Source organism: Hemitrygon akajei, chromosome 13 (genome assembly GCF_048418815.1).
Source record: "Hemitrygon akajei chromosome 13, sHemAka1.3, whole genome shotgun sequence".
Classification (NCBI taxonomy): domain Eukaryota; kingdom Metazoa; phylum Chordata; class Chondrichthyes; order Myliobatiformes; family Dasyatidae; genus Hemitrygon; species Hemitrygon akajei.
This window is the reverse complement of record NC_133136.1, coordinates 82,252,967-82,268,918: the sequence shown is the minus strand read 5'-3', so window position 1 is coordinate 82,268,918 and position 15,952 is coordinate 82,252,967. Positions and strand designations below refer to the sequence as shown.

The window sequence follows — 15,952 nt, the reverse complement described above, 5'->3', positions numbered from 1 at the left end:
GCCTGCCCTGCATGGACTCAAATCATCTTCTGTGTCAATTCTCTATAACCCTCAACACCTCTATTTTTCAAATATATGCTTTCTTAGGTATATCTATTGATCTGGCCTCCAGCACTCTGCAGGGCAGATATTTCCAGAGATTTACTATCCTCTAACAGTTCAGTGTACCTCAGTTTTAAATGACAGAACTGATTGTGACTGGACTAGTGAAAACATTGCAGTATGTTTTTTATATAAAATTTTATTTCTAGAAAATTTTTTTCCTGAACCCTTGAGTCAGTGTTAAAATTATGTAAACCATAGTTTACAATAACAAAGTGTGTCTATTAGACCACTAATAACAGAAAAGACTACCATTCAACAATATGCTTCACCACCACATTCACTACCGATTCCTCCACCCCCCGGAAACCTAAATATTTGCCCCATTTTTGAGTATAGATGTCCAATCTATCAAACTGTTTGTAAGACATGCGTTCAAAAGCTGCTTTTGCCCCGTCAGTGTAACCCTATCCTATTGCAGAATCAGTCTCCTCATCACATGCCATTCTACCTATTTTCGTATCATCAGTATACTTAGAAATGTTTCAGTTTTTGCCCTCAGTTTTTGATGTAAACTATAACAAATGAAGGCCAAGAACTAATCCCTGGGGTATTTTTGGTGGCACTTTGTCAAATGCCATCTAAAAATCCAAATATAGTAGAAGGCTGCGGGTAAACGGCTAAGGATTTCCGGAATGAAGGCAGTTTTACTACTCGGGGTAAAAGAGAGTCAAGACTGCGCAGGCGCAGGATGTCAGCCAGTAGAGCGGGAAAGGTTTAAAAACAAGACTGCCATATCCAGCAGGCAGCAGAGTGAGAGGGAGGCAGAGTGTTAGGGCATTGGCTCAACAAGTTTAGACGGTAACGGGATGAGGCGAGGTAGGTTTACCTGTGTTAATTCCAGAAAGGAAGTAGTATGTGTGTGAGGTCATTTTTCTGTGCTCGGTGTCAGATGTGGAAGGTCCTGGAGACTCCCAGCCTCCCGGATGGCCATATCTGTACCCTGTGTGTCGAGCTGCAACTCCTAAGGGACTAAGTTAGAGAACTGGAGATGCAGCTCGATGACCTTTGCCTGGTCAGGGAGAGGCAGGTGGTCACACTGGGGACACGAGAGACAGACAAGTGGGTCACAGTCGGGAGAAGGAAGGGGAAGAGTCAGGTACTAGAGAGTACCCCTGTGCCTGTACCCCTTGACAATAAGTACTCCTGTTTGAGTACTGTTGGGGGGGGGGGGGGCAGCCTACCTGGGGGGAGCAACAGTGGCTGTGCCTCTGGCACAGAGTCCGACCCTGTGGCTCAGAAGGGTAGGGAACAGAAGAGGAAGGCAGTAGTGATAGGGGACTCTATAGTTAGGGGTCAGACAGGTGATTCTGTGGACACGGGAAAGACACGCGGATGGTAGTTTGCCTCCCAGGTGCCATGGTCTGGAATATTTCAGATTGCGTCCAAGATATCCTGCGGTGGGAGGGAGAACAGCCAGAGGGCGTGGTACATATTGGTACCAATGAGACAGTGCGAGAGGGAGGATAGGCAGATGATAGAGAAGGGATGCGCTCAGACGGGCGGTTTGAGATGTGTCTATTTTAACACAAGGAGTATTATGAACAAAGCGGATAAGCTTAGAGCATGGATCAGTACTTGGAGATATGATGTGGTGGCCATTACAGAGACTTGGATGGCTCAGGGGCAGGAATGGTTACTTCAACTGCCAGGTTTTAGATGTTTCAGAAAGGAGAGGGAGGGAGGCAAAAGAGGTGGGGGCATGGCACTGATGATCAGAGATAGTGTCATGGCTGCAGAAAAGGTGGACGCTATAGAGGGATTGTCTGCGGAATCTCTGTGGGTGGAGGTTAGGAACAGGAAGGGGTCAATAACTTTACTGGGTGTTTTTTTATAGGACGCCCAACAGTAACGGGGATATGGAGGAGTAGATAGGGAAACAGATCCTGGCAAGGTGTAATAATAACAGAGTTGTTGTGATGGGAGATTTTAATTTCCCAAATATCGATTGGCATCTCCCTAGAGCTAAGGGTTTAGATGGGGTGGAGTTTGTTAGGTGTGCTCAGTAAGGTTTCTTGACACCTTGACAAGATAAGATAAGCCTACAAGAGGAGAGGCTGTACTGGATTTGGTATTGGGAAATGAACCTGGTCAGGTGTCAGGTCTGTCAGTGGGAGAGCATTTTGGAGATGGTGATCATAATTCTATCTTCTTGGAGAGAGATAGGAACAGATAAGTTAGAAAAGCATTTAATTGGAGTAAGGGAAATTATGAGGCTATCAGGCAGTAAATTGGAAAGAGATGTTCTCAGGGAAAAGTATGGACAAAATGTTGCAAGTGTTCAGGGGATATTTGTGTTGAATTCTGCATAGGTACGTTCCAGTGAGACAAGGAAGTTATAGTAGGGTACAGGAACCGCGGTGTACAAAGGCTGTCTAGTCAAGAAGAAAAGAAAAGCTTACAAAAGGTTCAGAGAGCTAGGTAATGATAGGAAACTAGAAGATTATAAGGCTAACAGGAAGGAGCTTAAGAAGGAAATTAGGAGAGCCAGAAGGGGCCATCAGAAGGCCTTGGTACGCAGGATTAAGGAAAACCTCAAGGCATTTTACAGGTATGTGAAGAGCAAGAGGATAAGGAACCGGAGGAAATAGCAGAGGTACTTAATGAATCCCTTACTTCAGTATTCACTGTGGAATGGATCTTGATGATTGTAGTGATGACTTGCAGCAGATTGAAAAGCTTGAGCAAGAGGATGTGCTGGAGCTTTTGGAAATCATCAAGTTGGATAAGTCGCCGGGACCGGATGAAATGTACCCCAGGCTGCTGTGGGAGGCGATGGAGGAGATTGCTGAGCATCTGGCAATGATCTTTGCATCATCAATGGGGACAGGAGAGGTTCCAGAGGATTAGAGGGTTGCGGATGTTGTTCCTTTATTCAAGAAAGGGAGTAGAGATAGCCCAGGAAATTGTAGACCAGTGAGTCTTACCTCAGTGGTTGTTAAGTTGATGGAAATCCTGAGAGGCAGGATTTATTTACATTTGGAGAGGTATAATATTCTTAGGAATAGTCAGCATGGCTTTGTCAAGGGAAGGTCGTGCCTTACGAGCCTGATTGAATTTTTTGAGGATGGTGCTAAACACATTGATGAAGGAAGAGCAGTAGATGTAGTGTATATGGATTTCAGCAAAGAATTTGGTAAGGTACCCCATGCAAGGCTTATTGAGAAAGTAAGGAGGCATGGGATCCAAGGGGACATTGCTTTGTAGATCCAGAAGTGGCTTGCCCACAGAAGGCAAAGAGTGGTTGTAGAAGGGTCATATTCTGCATGGAGGTCAGTGACCAGTGGAGTCCCTCAGGGATCTGTTCTGGGATCCTTACTCTTTGTGATTTTTATAAATGACCCTGATGAGGAAGTGGAGGGATGGGTTAGTAAGTTTGCTGATTACACAAATGTTGGAGGTGCTGTGGATAGTGTGGAGGGCTGTCAGAGGTTACAGCGGGACATTGATAGGATCCAAAACTGGCTGAGAAGTCGCAGATGGAGTTCAACCCAGGTAAGTGTGAAGTGGTTCATTTTGGTAGGTTAAATGTGATGGCAGAATATAGTATTAATGGTAAGACTCTTGGCAATGTGGAGGATCAGAGGTTTCTTGGAGACCGAGTCCATAGGATGCTCAAAGCAGCTGCGCAGGTTGACTCTGTGGTTAAGAAGGTGTACAGTACATTGGCCTTCATCAATTGTGGAATTGAATTTAGGAGCCGAGAGGGAACGTTGCAGCTATATAGGACCCTGCTCAGACCCCACTTGGAGTACTGTGCTCAGTTCTGGTCTCCTCACTACAGGAAGGGTGCAGAGGAGATTTACAAGAATATTGCCTGGATTGGAGAACGTGCCTTATGAGAATAAATTGAGTGAACTCAGCCTTTTCTCCTTGGAGTGATGGAGGATGAGAGGTGTATAAGACGATGAGAGGCATTAATCGTGTGGATAGTCAGAAGTGTTTCCACAGGGCTGAAATGGTTGCCATAAGTGGACACAGGTTTAAGGTGCTAGGGAGTAGGTACAGAGGAGATGTCAGGGGTAAGTTTTTTACTCAGAGAGTGGTGAGTGCATGGAATGGGTTGCCAGCAACGGTGGTGGAGGTGGATACGATAGAGTCTTTTAAGAGACTTTTGGATAGGTACGTGGAGCTTAGAAAAATAGATGGCTATGGGTAACTGTAGGTAATTTCTAAGGTTGGGACACGTTCGACACAGCTTTGTGGGCTGAAAGGCCTGTATTGTGCTGTAGGTTTTCTATGTTTCTATCTTCTAGTTCCTATCTATCAGCTCAGCTTTTCACCACTTCAAGGGTTTTGAACAAATTTTTCAAACATGATTTTCATCTCATTAAGCCACGTTGACACGGTTTGATTTTATTCAGATTTCCTACATGACAGCATCTTGCCAGCAGCAGATGTTAACTTAACTGGCCTATGACTCTCCACCTTCTATCTTCCTTCCTTTTTAACAGTAGAGTTACATTGGCTATTTTCCAAATCTTCTGATGTTCTCTTAGAACTTAGCTAGTTTTGAACATTTTTTAACCAATGTAACTATCTATATCACCACCTTAAATCCCTTGGGAGTAGGCAGTCAGGTTCTGGCAATTTGTCCATCTTTAGACCTGTGAGCTTCTCTGTCCCTTATGAGTGGGATTTTTACAAGTTCCTCCCCATTACTTGCAAATATATCAATGATCTAGATGATAATGTGGTAAATTGGATCAGCAAGTTTGCTGATGACACTAAGATTGGAGGTGTTGTAGACAGCGAGGAAGGCTTTCAAAGCTTGCAGAGGGATCTGGACCAACTGGAAAAATGGGCCAGAAATTGGCAGATGGAATTTAATGCAGACAAGTGTGAGGTGTTGCATTTTGGAAGGACAAATCAAGGTAGGACATACACAGTAAATGGTAGGGCACTGAAGAGTGCAGAGGAACAAAGGGATCTGGGAGTTCAGATACATAATTTCCTGAAAGTGGCGTCACAGGTAGACAGGGTTGTAAAGAAGGCTTCTGGCATTCATAAATCAAAGTATTGAGTATACGAGGGGTGATTGATAAGTTTGTGGTCTAAGTAGAAGGAGTCAGTTTTGGCCTAAAGTAGAAAGAGATGAGTTATTAACTTCAAACTTTCTGCATAAGCACTCAAAGAGTTGAACTGCGTGTACATGTAACGAGAGCTGTATAACTCATCTCCTTCTACCTTAGGCCACAAACTTATCAATCACCCCTTGTAGGAATTGTGATGTTATGGTGAGGTTGTATAAGACATTGGTGAGGCCAAATTTGGAGTATTATGTGTAGTTCTGGTTACCTAACTATAGGAAGGATATCCATAAGATTGAAAGAGTGCAGAGAAGATTCACTAGGATGTTGCCGTGTCTTCAGAAGTTGAGTTACAGGGAAAGATTGAACAGGTTAGGACTTTATTCCTTGGAGCGTAGAAGAATGAGGGAAGATTTGATAGAGGTTTACAAAATTCTGAGGGGTATAGACAGAGTAAATACGAGTAGGCTCTTTCCACTTAGAAGAGATAAATACGAGAGAACATGGCTTTAGGGTGAAAAGGAAAAGGTTTAGGGGGAACTTCACTCAGAGAGTGTGGAACAAGCTGCCATCTGACGTGGTAAATGCAGGTTCACTCTTAAGTTTTAAGAATAAATTGGATAGATACATGGATGGGAGCAGTCTGGAGGGTTATGGACTGGGTACAGGTCAATGGGACTAGTGGAATAAAGTTTCAGCACAGACTAGAAGGGCTGAATGGCCTGATTTCTGTGCTGTAGTGTTCTATGGTTCTGTGGTTATCTTGAGATAATTGTAGAATCATACACAATGAAGAATAATGAAAAAATTAATTTAACATATTTGTCATTTCTTTGTCTCATTAAATTCACCAGTAGTTCTCTAGAGGGCCCACACACCTCCATTAGATGCCTTTTTCCTGTCATTATTGAAATTCTTACTATTTGTTCTGATATTCCATACAAGTTTGATTTAATCTGTTGTTTGTGTGATAGCCTAGCTAAATCTAGGGAGTACAGAATCCATTGGATTGTATGTATGTGTTGTCCGGTGTTATCATTCCCACCAGCTTGGCATCTCATTTATTTTTACTTTAGATGCATCTGGTGTTCTTCTGGTAAACTCTTCAATACTCACTGAATCTGATTAAATGATAAATGACAGAAATGAGCAATATGCCAGGCCATGAATCAGTGTGAATTAGTAGGAACTAATTCTGCTACCATTGTCCTCCAGCTTTTCGTGGCTACCTAGTATTGAGTTCTGCAGCAATTCCTACAGTAAGAGTGGGTAACCATGCCTAGAATAACGGGACTAGGCAGCTATACAGGAGACACGAGCAACTGTGTAGAATTCCAAGTAACCAAAGCTCTGAGATACATAAGTTGAGCTGGGGTGTAGGTTTAGAATAGTGGGGAGCAGAGGATTTGTGAGTTTAAAAAATGTCTCTGTGGCTCTCAGTTAAAAACTTTAAAAATATGTGTGAATGATTTGTTAGTGTATAGTATAGCATTTCAATGGAATATGGGGTTAGCTTAAACAGCAGGTGCTGGGAATATTAAAATAATTGCAATTCCAACTAAAATGTACTCCACTTGTATATAATTCATTGAATCTGACTCAACCACTTTTTCGTACTGTAGCAATCGATTGTTACTATTGGAAATTGTGTTGGGCAGCTGACATGGACACCATACAGAAGGGGGAAAGAAGCTGCTAGCTTGGACCTTTTGGGGAAGGCACAGTACCAAACTTAATCTTGGATCAAAGTGGTCATTTTAATTAGTTATTTAAGGCAAGCAGTGTTTTGTCTTGAGTGAAATATATTTTTCTATAGCTGTATTTTTACTTATGGAGCTAACTCAATTTCTCACATTGTCATGTAATTTTTAAAGGTATTTTAAAATCGAAGGGCAGGGAGTATGACTTAGGAATTCATTGTGAATGAAGTAAGGAGTAGATTGTTCAGAAATGTGGAAAATCCGTGGAAGGATTCCCAAAGCCCTGCAAAATGTAACAGCATGGCTATGTTTCTTTTCTTCCTGCAAGCAGTCTATATGGTAAATCTGGGGGGGGGGGGGGTTCTGAATGTTAAGTGAGAGGAGATTGGTGAAGGTTGTGTCCATGTTGAGGGGATGGTGAGTGTTGTGGTAAGGCAGATGGTGATGGGTGGATTGCATACTGAAACAGACTGTGATGGAGCTGGAAGGGTAATGGTTTTTTAAATTGATGGAGGAATTACTCCTTATCTAGTGCATAAACTGTGTATAAATGTGAACTTTATGAACTAGGCCATTCCAGTCTCCTTTCAGCTGTCAGTTTTCTAAAGCCTTGGATCTCCAGTTTCTATAGTTAAAATGAGAATGCAAGAATGAAATCAGGGAGTCTAATTAGACTATTTGAATGACAAATCCACTTCTTGCAGACACATTGCTCTGCTACCCTTCACCTGCATCCTCAGAATTCTGCAGTCTCATTTACTCTCCGCCCATTCAAAATGTTTTAAAAACGCATGAAGCTTTAACCTTTCTTTCCCCTAAGAAATTAAATGTATTTATATGAACATTGTGTTAAGCCTGAATAAGTACAAGTTCATTCAATTAGCAGTAAAATGTCATATTGTCAAATATTTAAGATGAAACATGCAGTGCCAATTAGTTACTAAGCAGTTGATTTGCTTAATATTTATTCAGTAGTATACTTAAAACATTTTTGAATGCAGAGTTTGAGTTTAACTTTTAATCAGTAGTGATTTGACAGATCGGTTCATCATTTTGTCTTTAGTGTGAAGAAAACTTGTACTTTTAAAATTTAGGAATTGATAATTATGTACTGTACAAAGGGATGTGGATTCATTAAGATGTTTCAGTAGCTTTGTTGTAAAGGTTTTGATTTTACTTGGCTTACACTCTGTGAACTTTAAGTCCACATTGACATTTGATACAAATTCTATTTATCCTTTGCATGCAGCAAGAAGTTATGGGAGAAGACGAGGTAAAGATTTGGTTTTTAGTGCTGTCTAGATTGTTTCTTTTAAATGAATCACTACACTTGAATAACTATTATTTATTTTTGACAATTAATTGAATCATGGATTGGGTGTTGATTTCTTAATAGACTTTAGTTAAATAGAAAATAACTACAGTTGAAGATCTCTACTCATTTGATTTTTTTTTTCTCTTGGAATGTAATAAATATGTATAATTTTGTTTGGTGCTGAAGCTCTTCTCCCTAATCCAATGTTCAAATCTCCCAGTTTTATCACTAATTTCATACTGATTTTTCTCCTGTGATTCCGCACTACTACAGTTGTCATTAGTACCTTCTGATGGGTCAAAACCAAGGAATCAATCTCTTCATCTGGCAGACTCTGGCCCCAAATTTTTCCATGCCACAGTGTCATCTTTATAATATCATTATTAAACTAATCAGTGATCAGTTCTTTAGAATCCAAGCCCTTTTTATTTTACCTCCAAAGTGCAGCCAGTGCTTTCTGCAGTGTGTGATGGTGACGCTCTTGGATATCATCAGCAGCTTGTATCTCTGTATGACTGCTGTCTATACACACACAAGAATAGTCATTCTCTTTAATTTCCTTTAAGAATGTGCCTACAGTAATAGAAGAAGCTCATTTCATCTGTATTATGAATTTAAGTGAGATTTTCATTTTGCAATTACTATACATGCATCTCTGTGGTCTGTCTACAGATCTTGTCTTACTCCCCTTGGGTATCAAGCACAACTTCCTTGGTTTTTAAAAAGCAGTGCATGGAAATGCTTGAACATTTTTATCATCAGTTTTATTCAGCAATCATCTGGGTTTGAATGCATTTGGATTGAAGATCTTCTACTGTAGTTGCATGATTATAAAGCTGTATAATGCTACAAGGAATCATTAATAATTTTGATGTAAAAATGCTTATCTGGGATTTTGTATGTTAATGAAGGTTGTATGAATGTAGCATTAAAGTAGTTCTCTGATTTATTCATTTGTATACTTTAACCTGAACTTGTCCAGTAATTTCTCTGAAGCAGAGCTTAAAGTTCCTATTTTTATTCCATAAATTATGGGACAGCTTAGGCCATCGTCAGCAGGGTTTCTTTATAGACCAAATGGCATTGGTTAGAGTAGGACTGTGCTCGTTCTCATCTCTAACCCTTGTCCGCAATACTGAATGATCTAAAGAAATCGATGACTTGCCTGAAGATAAGAATTTAAAACATAGTTTGAGCATATGTATTGTTAGATATTAGTTTCAAGGCTATTGGTTAATGAGGGAAAAAGATAATACAGTCATGATTCCTATTGAATGGCAGAACAGATACAAAAAAGATATAAGGTTTAATACTGTTTCTATTCCTTCAGTTCTTATAACAGATATTAGGCCTGTCATCAACAAATCAGCTGATCGCCACATTTTTCTCAGTGAATTCTTCATTAACATTTTTTGAATTTCACGTTGTTCAGTCGAGAGAAGAAGGCTTTATTATACTCAAGACTGTTTATTTCAAAGGCATCTTTGATCTGTTGCCCAAGGTTCAAAATGAGCTTTTAAAAAAAGTCTTAGGCTAGAATTCTTCCTTTTCACCCTACTCCTCTGTCTGAAGATGTTCATTCTCACTAGAGGTATGCTGTTATTATGTTCAGGCAACTGACAAATGTCTTGCTGAAGTGACATTTTATGTGTGTAAACATTTGAGTGCAAGCAGCCTAAGGGGATGCCTCAACTAACCTAATTGTATCCTCGCAAATTCTCATTTTCTGCTGGAAAACTTACTGGTTTTACTTTTTCCTTCCTAGCTCAGGTAATATAGGCAAATTTTGTCTGTGCTTATGTACATCAGCTGAAGCAACCAAACCTGAGGTGATTTGTGTAATACGGATAGCTTCTGGTTGATTAAGCAAAGAGGTGTTTGTAGATCAAAATCTAAGACTTGGCATAACATTTATGGTCTTCCGGGCAATAATGAACCCTGGTCTTGTATGCTTCTGACACTTAGTCTGTCTCCAGTAAAATACTGAAGAGTAAAGACTATCGGTATCAGAATCAAGTTTATAATCACTAACATTTGTTGTGAATTTTTTTGTTTGGCAGCAGTACAGCACAATGCATTTTTTAAAAAAAACTAGTATAAGTTACAAAAAGAAATGCAACAAAATAATGCAAAAAGTGAGTAAAATAATGAGGTAGTATTCATGGGTTTGTGGACCATTCAGAAATCTAATGGCAGAGGAGGAAAAGCTGTTCCAAATGTGTGTGTCTTCAGACTCCTATACCACCTTCCTGATGGTAATAATGAGAAGATGGCATGTCTGAATGGTGAAGGTCCTTAATGATAGATGCTGCCTTCTTAAATGCGTGTGATGAAACTTGCTTAGTTTGTAAATTCCTCCAACTTTACTAAAGGGTTATTAAACCAGTGTCAGAGACATGTTCCCTGTAATGATTCCCTAGTTTTTGTCCTGTTAAGAGATCTCTTACTATCTTTCCTTTCAGTTAGTCCTGACGAAGGGTCTCAGCCCGAAACGTCGACAGCGCTTCTCCTTATAGATGCTGCCTGGCCTGCTGTGTCCCACCAGCATTTTGTGTGTGTTGTTTGAATTTCCGGCATATGCAGATTTCCTCGTGTTTGCTCATCAAGTACTATGCATTATTTTAAATTCAGCAAGAATGGAGACGTGCTTCAGATGAGGAAGGATTTGGTGGCGGGGTGGATTTATTTCATACACAAATAGCAACAATGTGTGCAAGAGATTGGCTTCATTTACGTACTTTTTTTAAAATCATTTTGTTGCCCCAATTTAATGCATGTAGTGAATTTAAGACCAGAAATAGACCATTTCATCCATCGTCTGCTCCACCATTTCATCATGGTTGATCCAATTTTCCTCTCAGCCCCAATCTCCTGACCCCCCCCCCCACCTGTATCCCTTCCTCCCCTGACCAATCAAAAATCTATCAGCCTCTGCCTTAAAAATACATAAAGACTTGGCTTGCACAGCTGCCTGTGGTAATGAATTCCACAGATTCACCATTTTGTCTGACTAAAGAAATTCCTTCTCATTTCTATTCTAAAAGGACGCCCCTCTATTCTGAAGCTGTGTCCTCTGGTCTTACTCTTCCACCGCAGGAAATATCCTCTCCACATCCACTCTATCAAGGCCTTTTACCATCCAATAGGTTTCAATTAGGTCATCCCTCATTCTCCTGAATTCTAATGAATACAGTCCCAGAACCATCAAGCACCCTTTATATGACAAGCTGTTCAATCCTGGAATCATCCTCTTGAACCTCCTTTGAACCCTGTCCAATTTCAGCATGTTCTTTCCAAGATAAGGGGTCCAAAACTGCTCACAATACTGCTAGTGAGGCCTCACCGGTGCTTTATAAAGTCTCAATGTTACATCCTTGCTCTTATATTCTTGTCCTCTTGAAATGAATGCTAACATCGTATTTGCCTTCCCCACCACAGACTCAAAACTGCAAATTAATTTTTAAGGAATCCTGAGCAAGGACTCCCAAGTCCCTTTCGACCTCACATTTTTGTATTTTGTCTCCATTTAGAAAATAGTCAACCCTTCTGTTTCTTCCACCAAAGTACATGAGCATTCACTTTCTGACACTATTATAGACAATAGGTGCAGAAGTAGACCATTCAGCCCTTTGAGCCTGCACCGCCATTTTGAGATCATGGCTGATCAATTCCTTATCAATGCCCGGTTCCTGCCTTATCCCCATATCCCTTGGTTCCCCTATCCATAAGATACCTATCTAGCTCCTTCTTGAGAGCATCCAGAGAATTGGCCTCCACTACCTTCCGAGGCAGTGCATTCCAGACCCCCACAACTCTCTGGGAGAAGAAGTTTTTCCTTAACTCTGTCCTAAATGACCTACCCCTTATTCTCAAACCATGCCCTCTGGTACTGGACTCTCCCAGCATCTGGAACATATTTCCTGCCTCTATCTTGTCCAATCCCTTAATAATCTAATATGTTTCAATCAGATCCCCTCTCAATCTCCTTAATTCCAGCGTGTACAAGCCCAATCTCTCTAACCTCTCTGCGTAAGACAGTCCAGACATCCCAGGAATTAACCTCTTGAATCTACGCTGCACTTCCTCTACAGCCAGGATATCCTTCCTTAACCCTGGAGACCAAAACTGTACACAATACTCCAGGTGTGGTCTCACCAGGGCTCTGTACAAATGCAAGAGGATTTCCTTGCTCTTGTACTCAATTCCCTTTGTAATAAAGGCCAACATTCCATTAGCCTTCTTCACTGCCTGCTGCACTTGCTCATTCACCTTCAGTGACTGATGAACAAGGACTCCGAGATCTCTTTGTATTACTCCCTTACCCAACTCTATACCGTTCAGATAATAATCTGCCTTCCTGTTCTTACTCCCAAAGTGGATAACCTCACACTTATTCACATTAAGCCCCATCTGCTAAGTATCTGCCCACTCACCCAGCCTATCCAAGTCACCCTGAATTCTCCTAACATCCTCATCACATGTCACACTGCCACCCAGCTTAGTATCATCAGCAAATTTGCTGATGTTATTTTCTATGCCTTCATCCAAATCGTTAACATAAATGGTAAACAGCTGTGGTCCCAATACCGAGCCCTGTGGCACCCCACTAGTCACCACCTGCCATTCTGAGAAATACCCATTCATCGCTACCCTTTGCTTTCTATCTGCCACCAGTTTTCTATCCATGTCAATGCCTTCCACCCGATGCCCTGAGCTTTGATTTTACCCACCAATCTTCTATGTAGGGCCTTATCAAATGCCTTCTGAAAATCGAGGTACGCTACATCCACTGGATCTCCCCCGTCTAACTTCCTGGTTACATCCTCGAAAAACTCCAACAGATCAGTCAAGCATGATTTACCCTTGGTAAATCCATGCTAGCTTGGCCCAATCCTATCACTGCTATCTAGGTATGCCACTATTTCATCCTTAATAATGGACTCTAGCATCTTTCCCACCACCGATGTCAGGCTGACAGGTCGATAGTTCTCTGTTTTCTCCCTCCCTCCTTTCTTAAAAAGTGGGATAACATTAGCCATTCTCCAATCCTCAGGAACTGATCCTGAATCTAAGGAACATTGGAAAATGATTACCAATGCATTTGCAATTTCCAGAGCCACCTCCTTTAGTACCCTAGGGAAATCTTCTGCCACTTCTTTGCACATTCTCCTAATCTAAGTCCTTCTGTAGCCACTCTGCTTCTTCAAAGCTGCCTGTACCTCCACCTATCTTCGTATCATCTGCAAACTTTGCAACAAAGTCATCAATTCCGCCATCCAAATTATTCACATATAACTTAAAAAGAATCAGTCCCAACACAGATCCCTGTGTAACACCACGAGTCACTTACAGCCAACCAGAAAAAGCTCCTTTTATTCCCACTCTTTGCCTCCTGCTAATCAGCCAATGTTCTATCTATGCTAGTATCTTTCCTGTAATTCCATGGGTTTGTAACTTGTTAAACAGCCTCATATGTGGCACCTTGTCAAAGGCCTTCTGAAAACCCAAGTACCTAACATGAACAACATGAACCGATTCTCCTTTGTCTATTCTGCTTGTAATTTCTTCAAAATACTGACTAGGGCTTATTTTATCATGTGCTTCCAAGTACCACAAGACCACATCCTTAACAATTGACTCCAACATCTTTCCAACTACTGAGGTCAGACTAACTGGCCTATAATTTCCTTTCTTCTGCCTGTCTCCCTTGAAGAGTGGAGTGACATGTGCAATTTTCCAGTTTTTCCTAACTGTTTCAGAATCTAGTGATTCTTGAAAAGATCATTACCGATACCTCCACAATCTCTTCAGCCACCTCTTTGGGAACCCTGGGGTGTACACCATCTGGTCAGGTAACTTAATTTAAGACCTTCCAGTTTCCCAGGAACCTTCTGCCTCATAATGGTAATTTCACACACTTCCTGATGCCTGGGACCTCCACTATACTGCTAGTGTCTTCCACGGTGAAAACTGATGCAAAGTACTTATTGAGTTCATCTGCCGTTTCATTGTCACCCATTACTACCTCTCTAGCTTCATTTTCCTGCAGTCTGATATCCATTCTCACCTCTCTTTTGCACTTTGTGTCTGAAGAAGCTTTTGGTATCTATTATTATTAGACTTACTTTCGTATTCCATCTTGACCTTCATGCCTTCTAGCTGCCTTCTGTTGGTTTTTAAAAACTTACCAATCCTTTAACTTGCCACTAATTATTGCCATGTCTTTGGCTTTTATAGTGGCTTTGATTTCTTGTTAGCTATGGTTGTGTCATTTCATCTTGAGGCTACAGTATATATATCCTGTGCCTTCCGAATTGCTTCCAGAAATTCCCGTCATTGCTGCTCTGCCGTCATCCCTGCCAGTGTTCTTTTCTAATCAGTTCTGACCAGCTCCTCTCTCAAGCCTCTAATTTCCTTTACTTCACCGTAATAGTGATACATCTGACTTTAGCCTCTCCTCAAATTTCAGGGTGAATTCAATCATATTATGATCATTGGCCGTGAAGGGTTCTTTTTACTTTAAGCTTTCTAATCAATTCTGGTTCACTGCACAACATCCAATCCAGAATAGCTGATGCCTTAGTGGGCTCAACCCATGAGCAGCTCTAAAAGCTACCTTGTAGATATTCTAGAAATTCTCCCTCTTGGGATCCTGCACCAACACAATTGTTACATTGCCCTTTTGGCATTAACTTCATTATTTGTAGTATTCTACCTTATGAGCAATTATATTGGAAAGCAAACGTTCTGTTATTTTAGTACAGATTGAATACCCCTTATCCAAAAACTTTTGAAATGTGCAATTTTTTGAGTGCTCACAAATGGAAAATTCCACAAGGCGCTGGGAAGGTTCCTAAACGATGCACAGGTCTCTGTACATTACAAAGAGTTCCGAGAAGTGACGTCACATATGTAATGAACAGAAGTTAATGTAAAGTAGAAAGACACTGCATAAGTGAAAATGAAGATCATGATGAAATATTGAAAGACTGGATTCGTCAGTGTTGGAGTGCCAATTAATGGTATGCTGATCGTGAAACAGGCAAGGATCTATCACGACAAACAGAAAATTGAAAGTATTTGTGAATATTCAGCAGGCTGATTGCAGATATTTAAGAAAAGCATGGCATTGATTTTTTTTTTAAGGATTTAGAAATTTTAAAGATTAAGCATCTGTTGATCACAATGCAGAAATTCATTGAGTTTCCCACGATCATCACTGATGAAAATCTAACACCAGAACAAGTTTATGATGCTGATTGGTTTTATAGCTTACATAAAACATAAACTACATATACAAGTTACAGTAATCTTTTAATCAAAACATGGCATCATAGGTGGAGACTGAAAAGTCTGCCGTTTTGTTGTGCAACAGCTGTTTCAGGTATTATCCCGATGCTGCAATGATGCTTTTGTTATCCTGTATTCCTTATTTTTCATTTTATTAATGGTATGTAATATTTTTTACTGTTAAGTTCATGTGTGTGATGAGCAAGTGTAAGACAAAGACTGCTTTTCACAGGTAGCACATAAATGCAGAGTCAAAAACACCTGCTGGTGCCACGCTACCTCACTATGTATTCCGAAATCCCAAATACTTCTGACCCCAAGCATTTTGGATAAGGGGTACTCGACCGGTATCACTTGATTTGAGAAGTAATCTATTGCCATCAATTTTTAAAATAATCTGAATCAGATTTAATATCACTGGCATATGTCTTGAAATGTGTTAATTTTACAGCAGGTCAATGAAATATGTCATAAGTATAGATAAAAAACTGAGTTACATTCAGTATATATGTCTA

General features: G+C 40.6%; 1 protein-coding gene across 3 annotated transcripts in view; it reads left to right on the top strand.

Moving 5' to 3' along the window:
* LOC140738015 (cytoplasmic polyadenylation element-binding protein 2-like) overlaps positions 1–15,952 on the top strand; it is a 117,393-nt gene that overhangs the window by 83,218 nt on the left and 18,223 nt on the right. Inside the window, exon 5 of one of the 3 annotated variants that reach the window (XM_073064984.1) lies at positions 8,082–8,105. The exons of the other annotated variants lie outside the window; for them this stretch is intronic. Coding sequence (XP_072921085.1) covers positions 8,082–8,105 — 24 coding nt within the window. The remainder of the gene's footprint in view (positions 1–8,081; positions 8,106–15,952) is intronic. 3 annotated transcript variants of the gene reach the window in all.